The 18,828-nt window shown below is 43.3% G+C and overlaps 1 protein-coding gene across 2 annotated transcripts in view; it reads left to right on the forward strand.

The window, feature by feature from the left end:
* UNC13B (unc-13 homolog B) overlaps positions 1-14,448 on the forward strand; it is a 197,899-nt gene extending 183,451 nt beyond the window's left edge. Inside the window, exons 34-40 of one of the 2 annotated variants that reach the window (XM_068422033.1) lie at positions 885-941; positions 5,576-5,656; positions 6,048-6,195; positions 8,942-8,998; positions 11,532-11,624; positions 12,741-12,900; positions 14,103-14,448. In XM_068422033.1, the coding sequence (XP_068278134.1) occupies positions 885-941; positions 5,576-5,656; positions 6,048-6,195; positions 8,942-8,998; positions 11,532-11,624; positions 12,741-12,900; positions 14,103-14,388 (882 nt within the window). In that variant the 3' untranslated portion in view covers positions 14,389-14,448. The remainder of the gene's footprint in view (positions 1-884; positions 942-5,575; positions 5,657-6,047; positions 6,196-8,941; positions 8,999-11,531; positions 11,625-12,740; positions 12,901-14,102) is intronic. The other variant, XM_068422034.1, reaches the window with a different exon arrangement.
* The last annotated feature ends 4,380 nt before the right edge of the window (positions 14,449-18,828 follow it).

An 18,828-nucleotide genomic window follows, 5' to 3' on the forward strand; every position in this document is an offset into this window, starting at 1 on the left:
AAAGTGCAGTTACTTAGAAGACAGCTGAAAGTAAAAATCACTGAAAGGAAAATTGGCCTGGTTTAGGCCAAACTGGGACAGGCTTTCTCATTAAATTTTGGATTTAACTCCCCAGGCAAAAGAAGATAAGCTGTGGTGGGGAGAAGGGAAAATGCCTTTGTGGGACCATTGCAGAGAAACTATGTAAAAATCCATTATACTAGAGTGTAAGTGACTTGAAGCAGGATTTCCCGTCACTGGGATTTATCTTTCCTTTTTGTTTCTTCATTGGTCATAAATCATCAGTAAGCCACAGTGGGGGAAGACGAACCATTGGCCAAGCTTTTGATGTGTAAAGGTGATGCTGTAGTATTCACTGGACTTTGTTTGCTGATCTCTCACCCTAAAACTGCTCACATCCAGTTCTGTTTCTGATCTGATGTATGCTTACCCCCACCCCACTGATTGGGCTCTACTTCTATGGAGAGGTTGTCATCAGTTGTGTGATCTTTTGCTTTGGCCAGTCTATGCTGTCTTCATGTATGTTTAGACTTGAAATCTAAAGGAGAACTTGGAGACGAAGCCAGTGCACTGCCTTCACCCCTCACCTGTGCAATCCATTTGAAGGCGCATTCTGTTTAAATGGCTGGCTGCTGTAAGCAAGAGTGAACCAGTTAGCAGAATATTGTGCTCCAAAATAGCTCTTGATGGGGTATCCACAGAAATGTCAGGTTTTGTACTAGGTAGTAAACTGGCATGGAGTCAAATTGTTGTGACTGGCGTTGGGGTGGTTATGTAAAGTTCTAGCTGTGAACTGACTTGACTTGCTCAAAGGAAAAACATGCAAAGCTTGTTTGTAATCTTTTTTTCCCCTCCTTTCTTTTTCTAACTTCTTGCAATCATAGGGCACACAGTTGATTTTCAGTGCTGCTAAGGAACTGGGACACTTGTCAAAGCTGAAGGTATTATTCTGCATGGCTTGTGTTAATGTCCGTGTGTGTAAGCATGGAAGCGTAGTAGCGCATAGCATGTCTTGTGCTTCCAGTGGTTTGTCACTGAATGCAATTTTAGAGAAATGCTTTTAAATGCATTAAAGGTGCTTTTAAATGCATTCTGTTAACGTTAGTATTGTGTTTAAATTAATTGTTATATTTTGACGTGGGTTTAATTATTGAAGTAGTTTCTCTCCTCTGTAGATACAGTGATCAGTTTGGTATATCAATTTAAAATGAAAAAAAGTAGAGATCTCAGTATCCAGCCTGTTCCTCTGTATCCCAGTGTATAAAAGGAAGTCACTTATGTGATCCTGATAATGAGGTATCATTAGGAAAGAGGATTGTGCTAGCTATTGATGAATTATATGAACTGTTACAAAAATAACTGTTGCTTATGGAAAAGAGCCTGTGTCTGTAAATTCCTTCTGCGTGGGCTCTCTTTACCGGCAAGCTGGCATTTAGCATGAAGGCTCTGTTGATGTGTTGTGACAGTGCATGACGTGACAGTGCATGACATGAGCATTACTAAGTGCACGCCACCTCATCATAAACCAATCAAGCATTAATTCACTGGTCACGACGGGAATGGTATGAAAATAGTGATGCCTTACAACATTCAAATTGCACTATGTTGTGTTTTGACTTGTGCTACAAAATGGGTGTTGTGCAAGAGGCACCCTAAAGCTGAAGCATCACAGTGCACAAATTGTGCTGCAAGGAAGATGGAGCTGAACGTGAACTCTGTCTTGGAGCATGATCAGGGAAGTCTTCCCACAGTAAAGGGCATTCTCCTGAGTGATCAGTGCAATTTCAAAATGCATTCGTCATGCATTTTTATGAGCCAGGACAGTACACAATTCATTTAAGGTAGTGCTTATTAGCGATCCTAGTAAGTGATCTGAACATGCAGGTGTGTCATTAGAGGCACACACTTTTCTCCGGCTGCATTTTGAGGCTGTTATGTAGCAGTTAACAGTGACATAACAAACTCTCAAGTGTGGTTCCCCAGCAGAATAGCTGTCACTTGTGCTAGGGGATGGCTCCATGCACTCCCACAGCCAGGCTGTCCTCCCTGGTGACATGGTGGCTCCTGAGGATTGCGCTACCTCTGCTGTTTCCTGCGCTTACAACGCTCTGTGTCGCTTCCATGGGAGAAATGGGCAGAGAGGAGCTTTGTAGACAGCCTGGGAGAGTGGGAGCTGGACCACAGCCCCCAAATGTGACTCCCTTTTCCTATGAGTATCTCTTTCCCCTTTCAAAAACAGCAGCAAGTACCCATCATCTGGAGGAAGATAAACCATCCCTGCCCTGTAAATGCACTCCTGGTGTCAAAGGGAGAAAGCTCTGAATTTGCTCTGTTTCTCCTCCCAGGTCACAAGGACAAGTTTGTGCATAGACAACTGAGAGTTCCTGTGGCTTGTTTGCATTTTCAGGCATAGTCAGTGACGTTCACTGTTATCTTTTACTTCCTCCATATTTTCTCTTTACTGGAATTTCTTAATATGTACAAGGCATCTCTTGCCAGGAATGAGTTGGAAGCTTTTCCTGCTTCCATTCGCACCGATCAGACGAAGGCCATCCCTCAGCAGCAGCCTGTCTTCAGTTCAGTTACTGTAAAGCTTAACTTTGGTAACTCTGGACTGCATTTTTAGAAATGCGTGTAATCATGCAAATCAGGCAAGCCCGGGTGTGTGTTCAAGCCTTTATTTGCATATCCACATATAGGACTGATGCAGCACAGGTACACAAGATCTTTATACGTGGCAAGAGAGCCGAACACAAGTGGGAAAGCACGCTACCACCTGAATTCTGGAGACCTTGAGTTCAGATGGATGGTGTGAACAAACTGTCCAAAAATTTCCAGAAGAGTAAAGGTGTTACAAAACTGTAAATTGTTTGGGTCTGTGTAAGCATTGCGGATGTTATTTTTTTTTTTGTCCTTTTGTTTTTGTGGGCGTGTACAAAGCTAACAGGGAAGGCATGAGTAAATGGCTCCTCAGAGCCCGTCTCCTGTGCACTTTGCAGTTCCACTAAAAGCCTGGGAAAATGATGGGATGGATTTTAAGCTTTATTTGTCTTAAATAGAACAGGGGGAACAGAGCCCTAGTGAATCAGATAATTCATCTGAAAAATGAGACTGACAGACCTGACAAGCACAGGCTCTTGTTCTGATGACAAATCAATTTCACGGTGTATTTTAAAATGCTCAGAAAACCAACCATAAAACTGGCACCTTGGTGCCACATATCTGCCTCCCATTTATTATCAAACTCTTTTCACTCAGTTTGCTTAATAGCCGGCAGCTGGAGCAAGGAGCAGCGGCCTCCTCTCCTTTGCGCTGCCCCCAGGGTAACCAGCTGAGCTGTGACCGCAGAGGTTCTTCTGGGAGTGCCTGTGGAGCGTACAAGGATGAGTATGAGACACCAGGGAAAGATTTTTTTTTTTTTCACTTCTGCTTTAAGTTGTGTAATTACTTGATGTAAATACTTGTGGCTTGCTCCTGACTGGCAATCTGGGAAGTGCAGATTAGCACTCTGTGCAGTCCTTTATAGGACTTTATAGGAACCTTTATAGGAACAGGTTACCCAGAGAAGTTGTGGCTGCCCCCTCCCTGGCAGTGTTTAAGGCCAGGCTGGATGGGGCTGTGAGCAACCTGGTCTAGTGGAAGGTGTCCCTGCCTGTGGCAGCGGGGTTGGAACTAGATGATCTTTAAGGTCCCTTCCAACCCAAACCATTCTATGATTCTATGTGCAGTGGGCGGGTATGCAGGGGAATGACAGTCATGGGCTCCTCTGTGTGTAGGTGCAAGCAGCCACTGGGTTATTTTTACATAATGTGTTGAAGTAAATGGCATGGGGAAACTCCCTTAGAATGCAGTGACGTGTTGCTGTGCAATGACAGCATGGACACCGGCGGGGTGTGTGGGGCTGAATGAGCTCTTTTGGTGTTTAAGAGAAAAATGCTGACCCCTTGGTCTCTGTTGAAGTGTGAGGAATCTGGCAGGCAGATCTAGAAAGTCATTTCCACAGACATGAAAGTCACTCTGCCTTGGGGAGACAGCTAGCCCGACTAAATTGGCCTCTCCCATGGACATGGCCTTGGGCTCTGGCTGATTGTGTGCTTAATCTGACTGTCACAGAGAAAGGATGTTTTACCCTCTGTGTACTGAAGTGTGAAGCCACATCATCTTCAACCGAATTACACCCAGCTCATGAAGAAAAGGGAGGAGAGCTATTGCCTCCCTAAGGACAGCTTGTCGCAACAGAAGATACTTTGCAGCTTAGAGGGTACTGTGCCACTGCACATAACTTTGCAGACCAGGAGCAGCCTGCATGGGGAAAAGAGGCAAGTTGAGGCATGTCTCTAGTACTCAAGAAAGCACGGTGCAGACTTGTCTGAGGTACTGCTGACTTGAGAGGCATCTTCTGTACGGTTTAATGCAGCGCTGTGCAAAGGTGCTAGCTAGATGTCTGTGAGAAGCGTGGCAAATGCCTAGCACTGCACCTAGACTGCTGTGAGCCCCATCTCCATCAGGCAGGAGATGGATCCTGGAGGGTAATGAATGGGAACAGCACCCGGCAATGTGAAGAATCAGCAGGCTGCAAGATAGCCAGCAGGCTTGTCAGCATGAAATGCACACACAATGCCATACATTAGGCGTGCTGTACTCAAAGACAATTTAGGAGACCTGTCTCCTGGAAAGTGTCTGTTATCAGAGGCTATGACACGTTTAAGGCAGGGATAAGTAGCCTTTGCCTGATTTGCCTGCATCTTTTTCATGAATGCTTCAGCACCCAGGCTGCAGACAGCTGGCCTGACCCTCTAGCAGCTCAGACAGCTAGAATTTGGGTTTGTGCAAAGCTTTCACTTCCTAAAATGTGCTGGTTTTCCCTGAGACTTAGACTAAGCATGTGAGAGAAAGAGCTTAGTGAAATACCAAAGGATGACACATTCATGTAGTCAGGCAGGAGTCTAACAGGGATATGCTTCCCCTGCAGGAAAGGGGATTCCTTCCCAAGGGATTCCTGGCTCTTTCCTATTAGAGATGGTGGGTCTTAATGGGAACAACTTCTTCCTTTACAAAAGGTATTTTCTAGAACATGTTGCTTGTTTGTTTGGTTTTCTCCCTGTACAACAACCATATGATGAATTAGTGACCTTTGTAGATGGAAGAATTTTTAAAAATCCACAATCAACATCTAACAACTTTGCCCAGTGTCTAGTTCTCAGAATTCCTTGATTTAGGTGGTGTTTTGAGAGTTTTGCTGTGGCTGCTCTAGAATGACAGGGGTAGCAAGCAGACTTCTGTTTGGGTTTTCTGAGAGACAAACTGTGATTTTAAACTGTCACATAGCTCTGTCCAGTTCCTTTACTTATTTCTTTCTTCTGTGCCTGCAAGAAACAGAGAAAGTGGGTTTATTTTTAAGTTAAGCTGTAATAAATGACTCCGAGAGACTCCATTAAGCATTCCTTAAATAGCTGAATTAATGCTGTGGCCATGTAGCCACAGCATGAATCCAGAGAAAAGAGGTGATATTGGGGACTCCTTTTCCTTTGGTCTCTGACAGCATACTTACGTCAAATATAATGGTGGTTTGCAGGATCATATGGTGAGAGAAGAAACGAGGAGTCTCACTCCAAAGCAGTGTGCTGTTTTGGATCTGGCATTGGATACTATCAAAGTAAGTGATTCCACTTCTGTCTCTGTCATCCCCTTGCTCCATCCTCAAATACTATTTGGGAGGATAGTGCCTGTCCCAGTTCAGGAGATGGCAGGAGTCTGCCGCTGCTCTTACAGCAATAAAAGCACTAAGTGAGTGATACTGCCATGTTTGTGTAACCTGAATAATCTCAGGTGACTGGCATGTGCTGGGAGCCAGCATATTAATATTTAAGTGCTTTGGAAAAGGAAAGCCATGTGCAGTTGTTATCAGTTGGTCTAAAAGCTGGATTTCAAGTACAGAAGCTGTTTTGTGATTTTTTTCCAGCTCTTTGCCATCCACATACACAATACCCCGTAAATGTTGGTTGCAATTCTTTCTCAGTATTTTTCCTCTTTCTTTTTATTCTTAGCAATATTTCCATGCTGGTGGGAATGGTCTGAAGAAAACCTTCTTGGAGAAGAGTCCAGACCTGCAGTCACTTCGATATGCTCTCTCTCTCTACACTCAGACCACAGACACTCTCATAAAAACCTTTGTCCAGACTCAGACAGCTCAGGGTAAGACTCTGGTGTGTTTGTGGCAAAGATGAATGGAGCTATCTGCTCTGTTCGTAATTTCTGTCTTGTACTGCCAGTTTGTAGAGTGCTTTTGCCAGTAACGTTTCTGGAAATGTGACAGTTCAGAGCTTTTGAAACTGAGAAGGAGGGAAAGGGGGTTATTTCCCACTCAACAACTATATTTTGAGAAAGCAGGAATATGTGAAACAAGCCCTGGGGTGTTTGTGGTCTTTTTCTCTGCAGTCCTCATTTAACAGTCACGTTTCATGAATTAAAGTGGGTGGGTGACTTGAAAGAAGTGAAATTTGAAGGTATTGTACTGAGACTTGCACAGTGGTGAGAGAGACCATTGCAGCAAGACACCACGCAGAAACTGTCTGTGTCACAGGCCAGCTGCCAGCAGCCTGTGTAGGTCTGACTAAGGCTGATTGACAGCAATATGATGAGTCACGGAGCTGCACGCTGCCTGTAAAGGCAAAAGTCTCTTAGAGCAACAAAAGCACCGTTTTGTCTGCAGCCAATACAGGATATGTGCGAGCTAGATGATTACAAATCACCACAACATATTAGTAAGCTGCTGGAATGCGTCACTGGAGTTCTTTGGTAGCTCTCTGGGAAGGCACGATAGTGGTGCTGTTTCATTGATTTGGAAGGGGTCAGCAGTTAATTGTCTCTGTCTTTCATTGCTTTCATGTAAACATCTCCAGATTGTTGTACAGAATGATTTGGTCTATAGTCAGGGACCTTCAGTGGCTGACTATGAACCTCACTAATCTCAGGAAGAAGGGACAGATGCTGTTAGAGGTTAGGTCAAAACTGAAACTGATGTTTTAAGTTTTCAGGCTGTTTAAATACAAGCCGACGCATTGGGCTACTACATCTGAGCAGCAAAAGTCACACAGCTCCATGGGGGTGTCTTTCTGCCATGTTTTTGCTTGGGGTCCTTTTTCCTTTAATCCTTACAAGCCTATAAGAGCTGGTGACCCCTCAGGCTGTACTAACTCTGTCTGTACTAATACTGTGACACCGAGTCCTGAAATCAAGGGAAAAGCACTCCATAGCCAACACACCTTTCCCTTATGTGTAAATGAGACTGCTTGCTACTGGCATCCCCCAACCAGTGGAGAAAGTACTGAAAATTCTTGAGCAGAACAAGGTTTGATTTTAAAGTTTTAAAGTGAAAAGTTGAGTGTAGTTTGAGGGGACTGAATCATCCCTGCCTTTAGCAGCATGATATGTTCTTGCTTAGGTTGAAATATACTGCATTAAAACACTGAAGTTAAGAGTCAGTACCTGTGTTTGAGAGAATTGTCCTATAGCTGTGTCCCAGCAGAGCAACGATGACATCCAGTGGCCAGACAGGTCAAAGACTGCTACATCCACATGGGGCTCTGGGAACTTGGCTGTTGCCATTACAGTTACACAAAGACTTTTTAACTGGGAGCTTGTGTGCACAGTGTGTTTTCAATCTTTGCTGTTCTATGGCAAACGTTTCCCATTATATATCTAGACCGTGAATTGAAGCTAGTTTTTTGTGTGGATCCTATTATGTTGTCGTGGCGAGCCAAGATGGAAGGATGTCTGCAGCACTGCTGTTCTACACTCCAGGCTACAGTCAGGAGTGTTTAAAATTAGAGGAAGAAGGTGCTCCGTCAAAGTTGCAAAGTGTCAAATTCAAAGCTGATTTGAGGAAGCAGCTTCATGCAATGCGTGATTTGACTGTAGAACTCCACTGAGGCTGAGTGTTCAGCAGATATACAAAGAGAATTGAACATAATCTGAGAGCAGCTGGAATGTAGAGAGTTGCCACAGAAGTGAGTGTGTGTGTTGGGTATTTTTTTTTTTAAGAAGCTTAGAAAGAATTAAGCTCTAGTTTTAGGATATAAGATGCACTCGTTACAAGGTCATTGATTATATCTCATAGCTGACTGATGGCATTTCTTTGTGGCTTGTCTGAGCCACTTTAGGAGACAGGTACTGGGCATGGTGGGCCACTGAGCTGGTCCAAATCAGCATCTTCTACATTAGTAGACTTGCGAGTTTTGGATCCTGTTTCAGGAACAAAGACAGGAGCTATGCCACCTGATCTGTAGGACCAATGATGGAATATCTCTGAGAAAGGCATGACTTGCTCCTGAGATTGGGGCTAGAAAAGGATATTGCTTGCATACACTTCTCTGTAACCCCCATTCGTAGATTAGTTTGGAGATCTGCACATGCATTGTGGGGACAGAAGAGACAGCACCAGTGTTTACAGCTGACATCTGCTTACCAGAGCTCTCTGACTGATGTTTCCCTTATGCAAAGTCAAGCTTCCCACAAGCCTATGGGAGGAAATGGCTGCACGCAGAACTATTTAAATGCTGACTGTTTGCCTCTCTTACTTCATTGCTCAATGGTTGCATCTTCCAGTTTGTGAGGTATCTATTGCCCTCGTTTTCTCACTGAGCTGACTGCTATAGCACTATGCCGTTAAACATTTGCTCTGCAAAGTTGGGTCAGGGCTTGCAGTTTAGTTATGCCAGCACAAATTCTGTTCTTGTTTTAACCCACACAATCGCTTACTCGCAGACAGCCTTGCACTCTAAAGCCTGTGTTGGTGCAGAAGATCTAAGTTGATATTTTGTCTATTAAGAGCTAGAATATTTGACTTGTATTTGTTTAAGTGACACCACTAATTGGATTGTAATTCACACTCTTCTCTCTTTATCCTGCTTGCTTCTTGCCTTTTGAATTCATGTCTCAGTGCATGATGGGAAAGGTATTAGGTTTACCGCTAATGAGGATGTTCTTCCTGATAAGGGTATGTTCAAGACTAATGTTGTTACCATAACAACATTAGCCAGCTGCCTTGCTTTTGAAGTCATCTCGCCCATGCTCAGAAACCTTTTTCAGAGACCCGTTCCCCGTAGCTCCCTGTAGAAGTGAACTTTAACCGAATGCTTGCATCCCACAAACGGAGCCATGGGTTGTGCGGTGTAGAAGTCTGTACCCTGCCTGAGAGCCTGTGCCCAAGCTTGAGATTTATTCATGGGATTTCAAAACTGTCTCAAAAATGGACTTGTTTTTGAGAGATGCTGTGGACTTGTTCCCCTGCCCTTTACCAGGGCCTATGTATTGCTGTTTCAAGTCCTAGATTTGCATGCGTATGGTCTGCTGAGACGGGCTACTGTAACACGTGGTAGTGTCTGATATGTACCCAAGGTTATGGCCGAGCTTGAAACATCTGGCTTGAAGGGGGGTAGCTAAAAGTCTGGGTGCTCAGGAGAGCCCTAAAAAATTAAGTCTTGTTCTGTTTCATATCTCAATTTATTTTCTGCTGTCCAAAGTCTTTTTGTTATCTTAGGTGAAATACATCTGTAGCACGTTGCACGAGTTCAGTTCTGCAGTTTCACCTTCCAGTATTGCAATACCAATGAGGCTTTCATGTCATGATTTAAATCTGCTTGTCACTAAGTGTGCAAGTATGTGTATATACACAGTTGTATGTGATCAGAATATTTTTCACTGGCCATCTACAAAGTGCTTTTGTCTCTGAACATTACACATAATAGAATAAGATTTTTGTATGAAAGGACAAGAATGAAAGTATTAAAAAAAAAATCTAAATTTTGGCTTCCTCAAAGGTAATGGGATGATTCCACTGTCAGTCCTCTGAAGCATCAGTGTCCCCTTTATAACCTATTAATTACACTAAAGATAGTAAAATGAAGACCTCCGTGTTTGGCGGTTGATGTTTCTGCAGATGTTGCCTGATAAAGTTGTTACATGCTGTTGGTAATCCTGTCCTCTTGGAAAATGGCAACAATATAAGTGACAGACCCACACCATCAGATGGATCAGGCCAATAATTAAGCCTACTAATTTTAAAGCTCTGTGCTTATATAAGAAAAGAAGGAGCACTGCCCTTCTAAGCGGGGAGAAAACAGTACATTCAAGGTTGTGTACTAATGTTACAGCATAGAGGCTGTTTATCGTACTCAGGTCAAGAATTAGAATCTACCCTAAGATGATAATTTGAGGTTCTGTTATGTTTGGTCAGATACTTTTACTTGTATATTAATGTGACTTTCACTACCTACAGTCCTGTGCCATGTAATTCTCTTCAGAGAACTGCACAGATTAACTCTCTGTTTTTTAAATGAGTGTTTTTGCTGCCTGCAGACTGCTCTTGTGAAAGTTGATGTGTTAGATCTGCCTAATCAAAACGTTTGTTTAATGATATCCTTCAAGCTCCTTATCTTGAATTTCAAACACAATAATTCTTTCACTTAGTAACGTGTCTTGGCCTCAAAATTGACAAAATAACACTGCTGTTCGTAGGTACCCAATTACCCTGTAGGTATCCCAATTACAAATGCATTGCTAATTGTCAACCTGAGATCGTACAGTTATCAAAGAGAAAGTAAAAGCAATCTCACTATCTTATCAAAGACTTCATTTCCATTTTGCAAATCAGTGTTTTTCTGTAATTTACATGACATCTTGACTTTCTTACCTAGAATAATGTCATTTCCACATATTGCATGATAATTATGATTAGAAGTTAAAAAGTTGAAAACATCATAATACACGAATTCTAAGGTTCATGAGATCTTCTCCCTCTGTTACAACATGTTATCTTTTCCTCTGTGAAGCACATCTGGTTTTCTCCCTGGCTAATTGATGAAGGGAAGTAAATATGCAAGTTATGAGTACTTCTCTCTCATAATTTTTGGTGCACAGCAGTGAAGGGGTTCTCAATTATCCTCCAAAGGGAAGCAGATAGGCAGTCAGGATGACAACTTTAATCTGATGTACAACATGGAAAGAGCTTCTTGGAGGGTGAGACTGCACTATGGCTCAGTGCAAATCACTAACATCTTTGTCTTTTTTTTTTTCCCAAACTTCCTCTCTAGTGTGTTTTTTTCTTTTGTTTTGTTGTGGTTTTTTGTCCTCCCTTCTTCCCTGAGCGGACAGGAATGCCGATGCCCACCACTGGAATGCCTGCATGTGCACACAATAGCTTGGCAGGAATCTCTGAAAAATCCTTGCTGTCTGTGAGGGTCCTTTGTCAAGCTTTAGGTCTCTTAAATTCTTTTAAAATGCTTACTAGTATTCTCAACAGGATGCTATCTTTACGGTGGACTGCAAAAAACATTAGTGTTTGTCCGTGTTGGGCATGCAAGCCTGATGTTATTTTGCATTAATGTTACATTATCACTGTTGACTGAAAAGCTGGTTATGGGAGGTGAACAGTGAAAACACTATTGTCTTGCTGAGGCGATAAACCAAAGATAGGTGCCAGTAAACAATAATCTGTGTGTGCATGGGGGGTGTCAATTTTCTTCCAACAGGCTCTGGTGTGGATGATCCTGTGGGTGAAGTGTCCATACAGATCGACCTGTATACCCACCCAGGAACTGGTGAACACAAGGTCACGGTGAAAGGTAAGGCAAAGCATGTGTTACTGCTCAGCAGACTCTGTGACTGTGTCGGGGCAAATCTCCAGTTGGCAGTCGTTATATTTCTGTGTTAGCTCATGTCATGTGAACCCAGAATTGTTTTCTCTGTTTTACATCAGGAACATGTAAAGAAACAGCAAATGAGCTTGTCCCATCCAGCCAGTGTCATGGCAATGTACAGTCCTGTTGTTTATTGGCAACGATACACGAAGCAAACAAAAATCAGATGATGGCTCTAACCAGGCGCCACAGTTTAGCCTGTGCTGCAGAGAACAGGGCAGCATGACAAGGCGATGTTGCGAAATTGCTCAGTGTAAACCAAGATATCGCAGAGCCAGTAAAAGTTCAGAGGCTCCTCTCCCCCATCCTGAAGGCCACGTGTGTCCCTGAAGAGCTGCTCTGAAAATAACCAAAGCAGTGATTCATCTCAGGCTTCCTCTTCCTCTTTCGTCTCCTTTGCTCGAATACAGCATATTTAACTACTTTAATTTCCTCTAAAGATTTATATAAACAGCTCTTCAGGCCTCTCTTCTCCTGTCTAAATCTACACTGCAATGCAAAAACTGATTTTCGGAGCTATTTCCTGTGCTTCAGTCTGCTCCCTGCAGTGACCTGAGAGAGAATGAGAATTAAAGAGCTAATAATTCTGGGTTCTGGAACCACCCACAGCTCGTGGATTTTGTCTTACCTGCCGTCTCATTTTCCTTTTCAACAGAGACCTTAATATTGGCCCCCAAAATGCACTTCTTTTTTCTCATCCCACACATAATGTAGAGTTAAGCACTGAACTGGCAGGGCAGCCTACCCGGAGCTTCATGAATGCCTGTTTTTTTGGACTAATTTCTTGACTATGCATATGGCGAAAGCCAAGTACTGTCCTAAGTATCAAATGCCCTTTGCAAAGCTTAAACTAGAGCAAAAAAAGTGTATCTTTGTATTACAAAAAAGTCCTGCTCATGTGTGTTGGAACACTCATGTGCTTTGAGTTGGACTTTGTCCTCTGAAACAAGAAACTGAAAGCAGAGCAGAGCAAAAAGATGTTCAGAGCAATGGGAATAAATAAGTATTTACTGTAAAACAGGTTGTGACTCTCTTTTCCAGTTGTGGCAGCCAACGACCTGAAGTGGCAAACATCCGGCATGTTCCGTCCATTCGTTGAAATCACCATGATCGGGCCCCATCAGAGTGACAAGAAGAGGAAGTTCACAACCAAGTCAAAGAGCAACAACTGGGCTCCCAAATACAATGAAACCTTTCACTTGTAAGTGTGAAAAATAGCCTGGGGATCTGACGTGGCAAGTGCAGATGCAGAGGACAGATAGGCTTTTCCACTGTCCACGAACAGCCTGCTCAGGGCTCAGAAGAGTACTTGAAAACCAGTAGCTTGGCCAAGTGCGTGGTGTCTTGGCAGGAAAAGCTAAATTATGGGAGTTTTTGCTGTGGGTGGGATGCTGAGGTCTGTTCTATACCAGCGGTGTCCTTTGGCTACCTTCTGAAATGAGTTGTTTGTCCTATCAACGTATTTTACTGTGCTCCATTGTTATAATGAACTTTCTGTCTTTTATTGGTAGAGTTGAGGCTAAAAGTTCTTTACATATTTTTGGTTCATTTAATCTTAATGTGTGTTTTTATCCCAACTTGACCTGTGGGACATGCTTTCTAAACTTGTTTCCAAGGATACAGCCCTTGGAACTGGTAGTAAGTTGCACTGCTAAAATTGCAGTCTTTCTTAATGCCAAGTATTGATCTCTTCTTATTTGGCTTTCATTATTACAAAGGCATCTTCCTTCTTGGAAGGCTCATCAAAGGGGAGCTACAGACTAGTGCTCACCCAACTGTACAGTAAGAATGAGAGGAGAAGACCAGCAAAAGACTGTAAACATCTTGGGGAGAGGGACTGTCTATATAATTTTTCTTTGATGTGAGGAAAGGCAGGCTTCCTTTAAGTGAAGAGATTTTGTCCCTTTCTTTTTTAATTCTTTTAATTTTAGAAACAACAGAAAGGTTGGGTATGTGTTTTTACTAGCTTTTGCTTTAACAGAAGGTTCTGAATCTTTAAAAAATACTTCATCTAATTAAAATATTAATTACTGAAATGAAGCAACGCTTAACAGAAGCAGAAATGTTTAAAGCCATCTGAGCTGAAAATCTATTAGCATGGCATTAATGTTCTCCACTCCTCTCATTTCACAGCTTAACACACACACACACACACACATGCAAAGGCAACTTAATAAGGTTGTTCGTTTTTTCTTTGCAAGTAGCCAGGTTGTCTTTATCAGCTGTAAACCAGCAAAAATGCCCGTACGCTGTAGGTTTTACTTCTGCCTCTCTGACCAGGGTTTTCTGTAGAAAGGAGTTTTCTGTGGCTCATCAAAGCACTCTAGTCAGCTGCTGGCACCTTTATTTTGCAGAGGAATTTATATCTGAGAAACTGTAAGTGACCTTCTGTGTGTTTTTCAGCATACTGGGGAATGAAGATGGCCCTGATGCCTACGAGCTCCAAGTCTGTGTGAAGGACTACTGCTTTGCTCGGGAGGACCGAGTACTGGGGATAGCAGTGATGCAGCTCAGAGACATAGCAGACAAAGGGAGCTGTGCTTGCTGGTGCCCCCTCGGGCGCAGGATTCACATGGATGAGACAGGACTTACAGTCCTGAGGATTCTCTCTCAAAGAACCAATGATGAAGTTGCCAGAGAATTTGTGAAGTTGAAATCTGAGTCCCGCTCCACGGAGGAGGGCACCTGAGCTGAGCTGTGTAATGTTCCCTTTTCTCTTCTGCCTTGTGCCAATATGTGCAAGTGTTCAACAATTCTCTTTCATTAATTACAAAAGGTTTTTTCATGTTGTCTTTGTCAGCTCTGATAGCGCACGTGTGCTGTACAGGAAACAAATCCGTCAATCTGATGTGAATTATTTATTTTTTAGTAGCTGGGTAAGACACCATAGAGAGTGAGACAATCTCTTCTTATTTAAGATGCAAATTCTGCTTTGTGTGTATAAATTATTTTATGTTGGAGGCTGGGTATGCTGGGTTTTGTTGATATGCAGCACTGTGATTTTATCCTCTGCAGTTGGCAGACATTAAAAAGGTTCTGCATAATCACACTACGATACAAACACACAACTGCGTGGAAATTGGGAGAAGAAGAATGATTTGGGGTTTTGGCAAAGCACAGTTATCTCTCATTGAATTTGTGTACTGTGGAGCTGCCAGGGGATATTCTGGCACAGATCATACCAGTGTCCCAACATGATATGCAGACGCCTCAATGTCTGCTTAAAAAAGAAGTAGCAAATTGCTCTGAAGATGAACACCAAGTGAATGTATGACCATGGATGTGCTGCTGTGAGCATAGGTGAGAGCAGTGGGACAAGTGCAGAGGGGCCTAAGATCACATAGCCAAAAGCTGCAAAGGCAACACACCCAGAGCAGACTGCAGCTGCCCTGCCGTTGTAATTATCAGTGTGTCTCGGAGAATATGAATCCCCACGTGCTGCTGGGAATCCTGCATCACCGTGGGGGTGCTGTGAGCTGCTGAACTCCACAGGTCACACTTTAGCTACCGTGACCGACACGCTAAGGAAGGGAACAACATCAGAGCCATGACAAAACATGGCTGCTATGTACTCTTTCCACTTCAATATTCTTGTGTTAGTTTTTTTGACATAGGGTTGGATAATTTAATACTTGCAGGTTATCTGTAGCCTTTTGTTACCCTGGAGTAGCTGAGACCATTCCTCACTATGAACCCAGAAATGGTGGCTCGCTGGGGAGGGAGCAACACGTCTCGCCTCTGCAAGCACTCAGCCTGGAGTGCTGGTCAAGGGGCAGCGGGTCCATTCGGTTCTGATCTTGAACTCGCCGTTGGCCGTGCTGCGGTTGATCCATGCTGATTGTCATTAATCTGTGATTTAACAATACCATTGAAAATATTTTTGCGCTGTCTTAAAGAAGCATCCTGGTTTTGTTTTCTTGCAAAACGAAACACTGTCCTGAGCAAAGTGATTGCAGGGAGGTCAGAATTTCTGACTGAAAATTCATAAGCAGGAAGGTTTGGAGTAGTGATTGCACCTGAGGTATGTTTGTTGGAGGGTTTTTATTGTTTTGGGGATATTTTTGCTATTTCCAGCTGCCCTTGTGCTCTGGAAACTGCAACTGGAGCAAGCCAGTCCTTGCCCATAAAGTACTGTAATACTGTCAATAAATTCAAGAACTGTGTATTGAATGACTTTTTTTTTCCTATTTTCTCTGACACTTGTACAGCTTTATGATACAACTCCTGTATTTCATGGGCCTGCTCGTAGCGTTCTGAGATGGCACATCCGCTTTGTTCTTGTCCCTGGTGTATTATTATAATGCTCGTTAAAACTCCACGCCATTTGTCATGATTTTGAATCATTGTGCGTGCCATTGTTATGCGAACTGTTAGTACCGTCTTTAATAAACTCTTTTAGCAGCATTTTGAGTCGTCTGTTGAAGTGTAACTGTAATTGGGTTTGCTAAATCACGTACGGTGGGATCGCTACTGCATCTTTGCAAATTACTCTCATTTAGTACACAGATATTTCTTCGGTGCTGTAGATGCCCAGCAAGGGGTGTGAGTCAGACAATTCCCCCCTCCTCCATGGTGCCTCTGTCTTTGACATCTTTCCTTAAAGTTCTCGGCTTCTGATAACACACTGAGACATCACAGAAAAGCATAGAGAATAACTTACTTTTCTTCTATCTGTCCTTCAAGTCAAGTTTCCTTTGTACTCAGGTAGCCTCCTAAAGGTGCTGAACGGAGAGACTCAGGCAGGCAGTAGGTTACAGATAACACGTGAAGAAAAATCATTGTGTACCAAACTTGATTCATGGCCTTCAGTCTGATACAAGCATTAATACTCGGTAGATGGCATTGACAAGAGATGGGAGGATAAACCTTCTTGATGTCAAGTAAACTGCTCCCCCTCCTCATTTTTTGGGGATGCTGCCAATTTCCAGCAGCCAAGCTCAAATAACTCAGAGACTCATATTTCCTGATAATGTGGTTCTCTGAATCTTTGTGATCCGAGAGGCAATTTTTTCTTTAGGTAACATATGCTCAGCAATGCGAGTAACTCTGCTAACTCACAGTCCAGCCTGTAACTGTATTTCTGTTTCTGGCTTCATCATGGGGAAGTTGCTGAGTTTGATGGCATGTCCCATGTGATGTGTTGTTTAAAGCACGACTTTAAAGCCCTGCTTCAGTACCATCTTAGATGGTACACAGGTTTCTAACTCATCAGTATGCTCGCTTGTCATCGCTTCACCGAGTGGAGAGAAACCAATAAAGAGCTATTCACAGAATCACAGAATCAACCAGGTTGGAAGAGACTTCTGGGATCATCGAGTCCAACCGTTGCCCTGACACCACCATGTCAACTAGACCATGGCACTAAGTGCCATGTCCAGTCTTTTCTTAAACACATCCAGAGATGGTGACTCCACCACCTCCCTGGGCAGCCCATTCCAATGTCTAATAACCCTTTCTGAAAAGAAATTCTTCCTAATGTCCAACCTGAACCTCCCCTGGCGAAGCTTGAGGCTGTGTCCTCTTGTCCTATCGCTAGTTGCCTGGGAGAAGAGGCCAACTCCCACTTCACTACAAAGGAAAAGTGCTGTCTGTGACCATGGGGAAGAGGCCTGGGCAGAGCAAGAGGTTTGGCTGTTATTGACAGAGCCAGGAACCCAACGTTCCTGAATATATTGCTTATCCACCAGGCTAGTGCTTCTCCTGCAAACCAAGTTTGAGAACTTTTTAATCATAGAATCAGTTTCCATGAGTGTTGCTTTGTAACATCTTCATCTAAAATCGTCTGCCCATCTTGGCTCGTTTCTTGGGTTTACGCTCATTGTGACACTTTCAAATTTTCTTTCCTGCCTGAAAAATCGTGCAGACTTGAGCTACAAACACGCAGACTTTTTCTTGTACCTGTGGCAACAATGCTGTGTTGTGCCCATGGCTCCCTTCACTCTGTCTGAACACTCCTCCAAATGACGGCTGGATATAGGATATACAGTGTGTATCAAATGCATATACGTATATAATAATATATTAAATTAATAAGTAGAACACATATTTTATAAATATTTATATATTTATATATATGCTGATGTACCTGGGGTGGAAACAGCTATCCTGAGTTGGAAAAGTCTGTTCCAAGAACATGGTGGGAAAGACGACAAGCAGCAGGGAGTGGTAAATTGCCTGCTGTCCCACCCAGGAGGAGTCTGTGGAGTGGAGCAACACTAACTTCAGGTAGGACAGGAGAGAGGAGAGAGATGAGCTGGATGTTGGAGGCAGGCGGGTAAGTTCTGCCAGTGGTCTGGCTGTTCTTGCCTGGGGGCTTTCTGCTGGGTCTGTGGGAACAGCAGGGTAGTTTCAGACCAAGAGTCTATGGTGCTGGTAATTTTTAACTTAGGTGATGTTCCTGACTCCATGATTTCTCTTTAGTAAGTCCTAAGCTATCCTCCCATCCCACCTTGAGGCCCTGAAAAGGAGTTCCATGGATTTACGAGTTGTTACATGAAAACATAGTGTTTTGTTTTGAACCTGGTTCCAGCTACTTTAGTTTGGTGCCCTGCATTCTTCTGTTCAGAATGGTACTAAAGTGCTGGTCCTACATGCCCTTACTTGGGCAATGGAGATATTGTAGACCTCTATCACATCCCACTCTAGTCATTGCTTTTTGAGACTGCAGTGTCCCCATTTATTCAGTTACCCCAACCCTTAAATAATCTTTGCCTTTCTTTGAACCTTTTCCATTTATATGGATCATTTCTGAGCTATGAGGACCAGAAATATGAAGACCAGAACAGCACCCAGCATTCAAAATGTGGACCAGCTTCCAAGAGGTAGCCTTCTGAAGGTAGAAGTTTGCTCCCAATCTTAAGAGCAATAGTTCAAAAAAGCTTTCAGTCTGCCAGCAGATGATACTGGCAGGCTGCTGGGAGGCGCAGGGAGCAGGCAAGTTGCCAGACCTCCCAGATGACAGAGAGACCCTTCGTAGGAACCCAAAAGGGGAAGTTCAAGAGGTTGCTGCAGGTTGGGAACTCAGTGCTACTCAGGGCAAACCTGAGAGAGAATGAGGCCACGCTGCTGAGATTTGGTGGGTGGTAGAGGGCTGTTAACAATCCTCTTATGTCTAGCCGTTATTTGAAAA

The sequence above is a fragment of the Nyctibius grandis genome, chromosome Z, assembly GCF_013368605.1.
Source record: "Nyctibius grandis isolate bNycGra1 chromosome Z, bNycGra1.pri, whole genome shotgun sequence".
Taxonomy (NCBI): domain Eukaryota; kingdom Metazoa; phylum Chordata; class Aves; order Nyctibiiformes; family Nyctibiidae; genus Nyctibius; species Nyctibius grandis.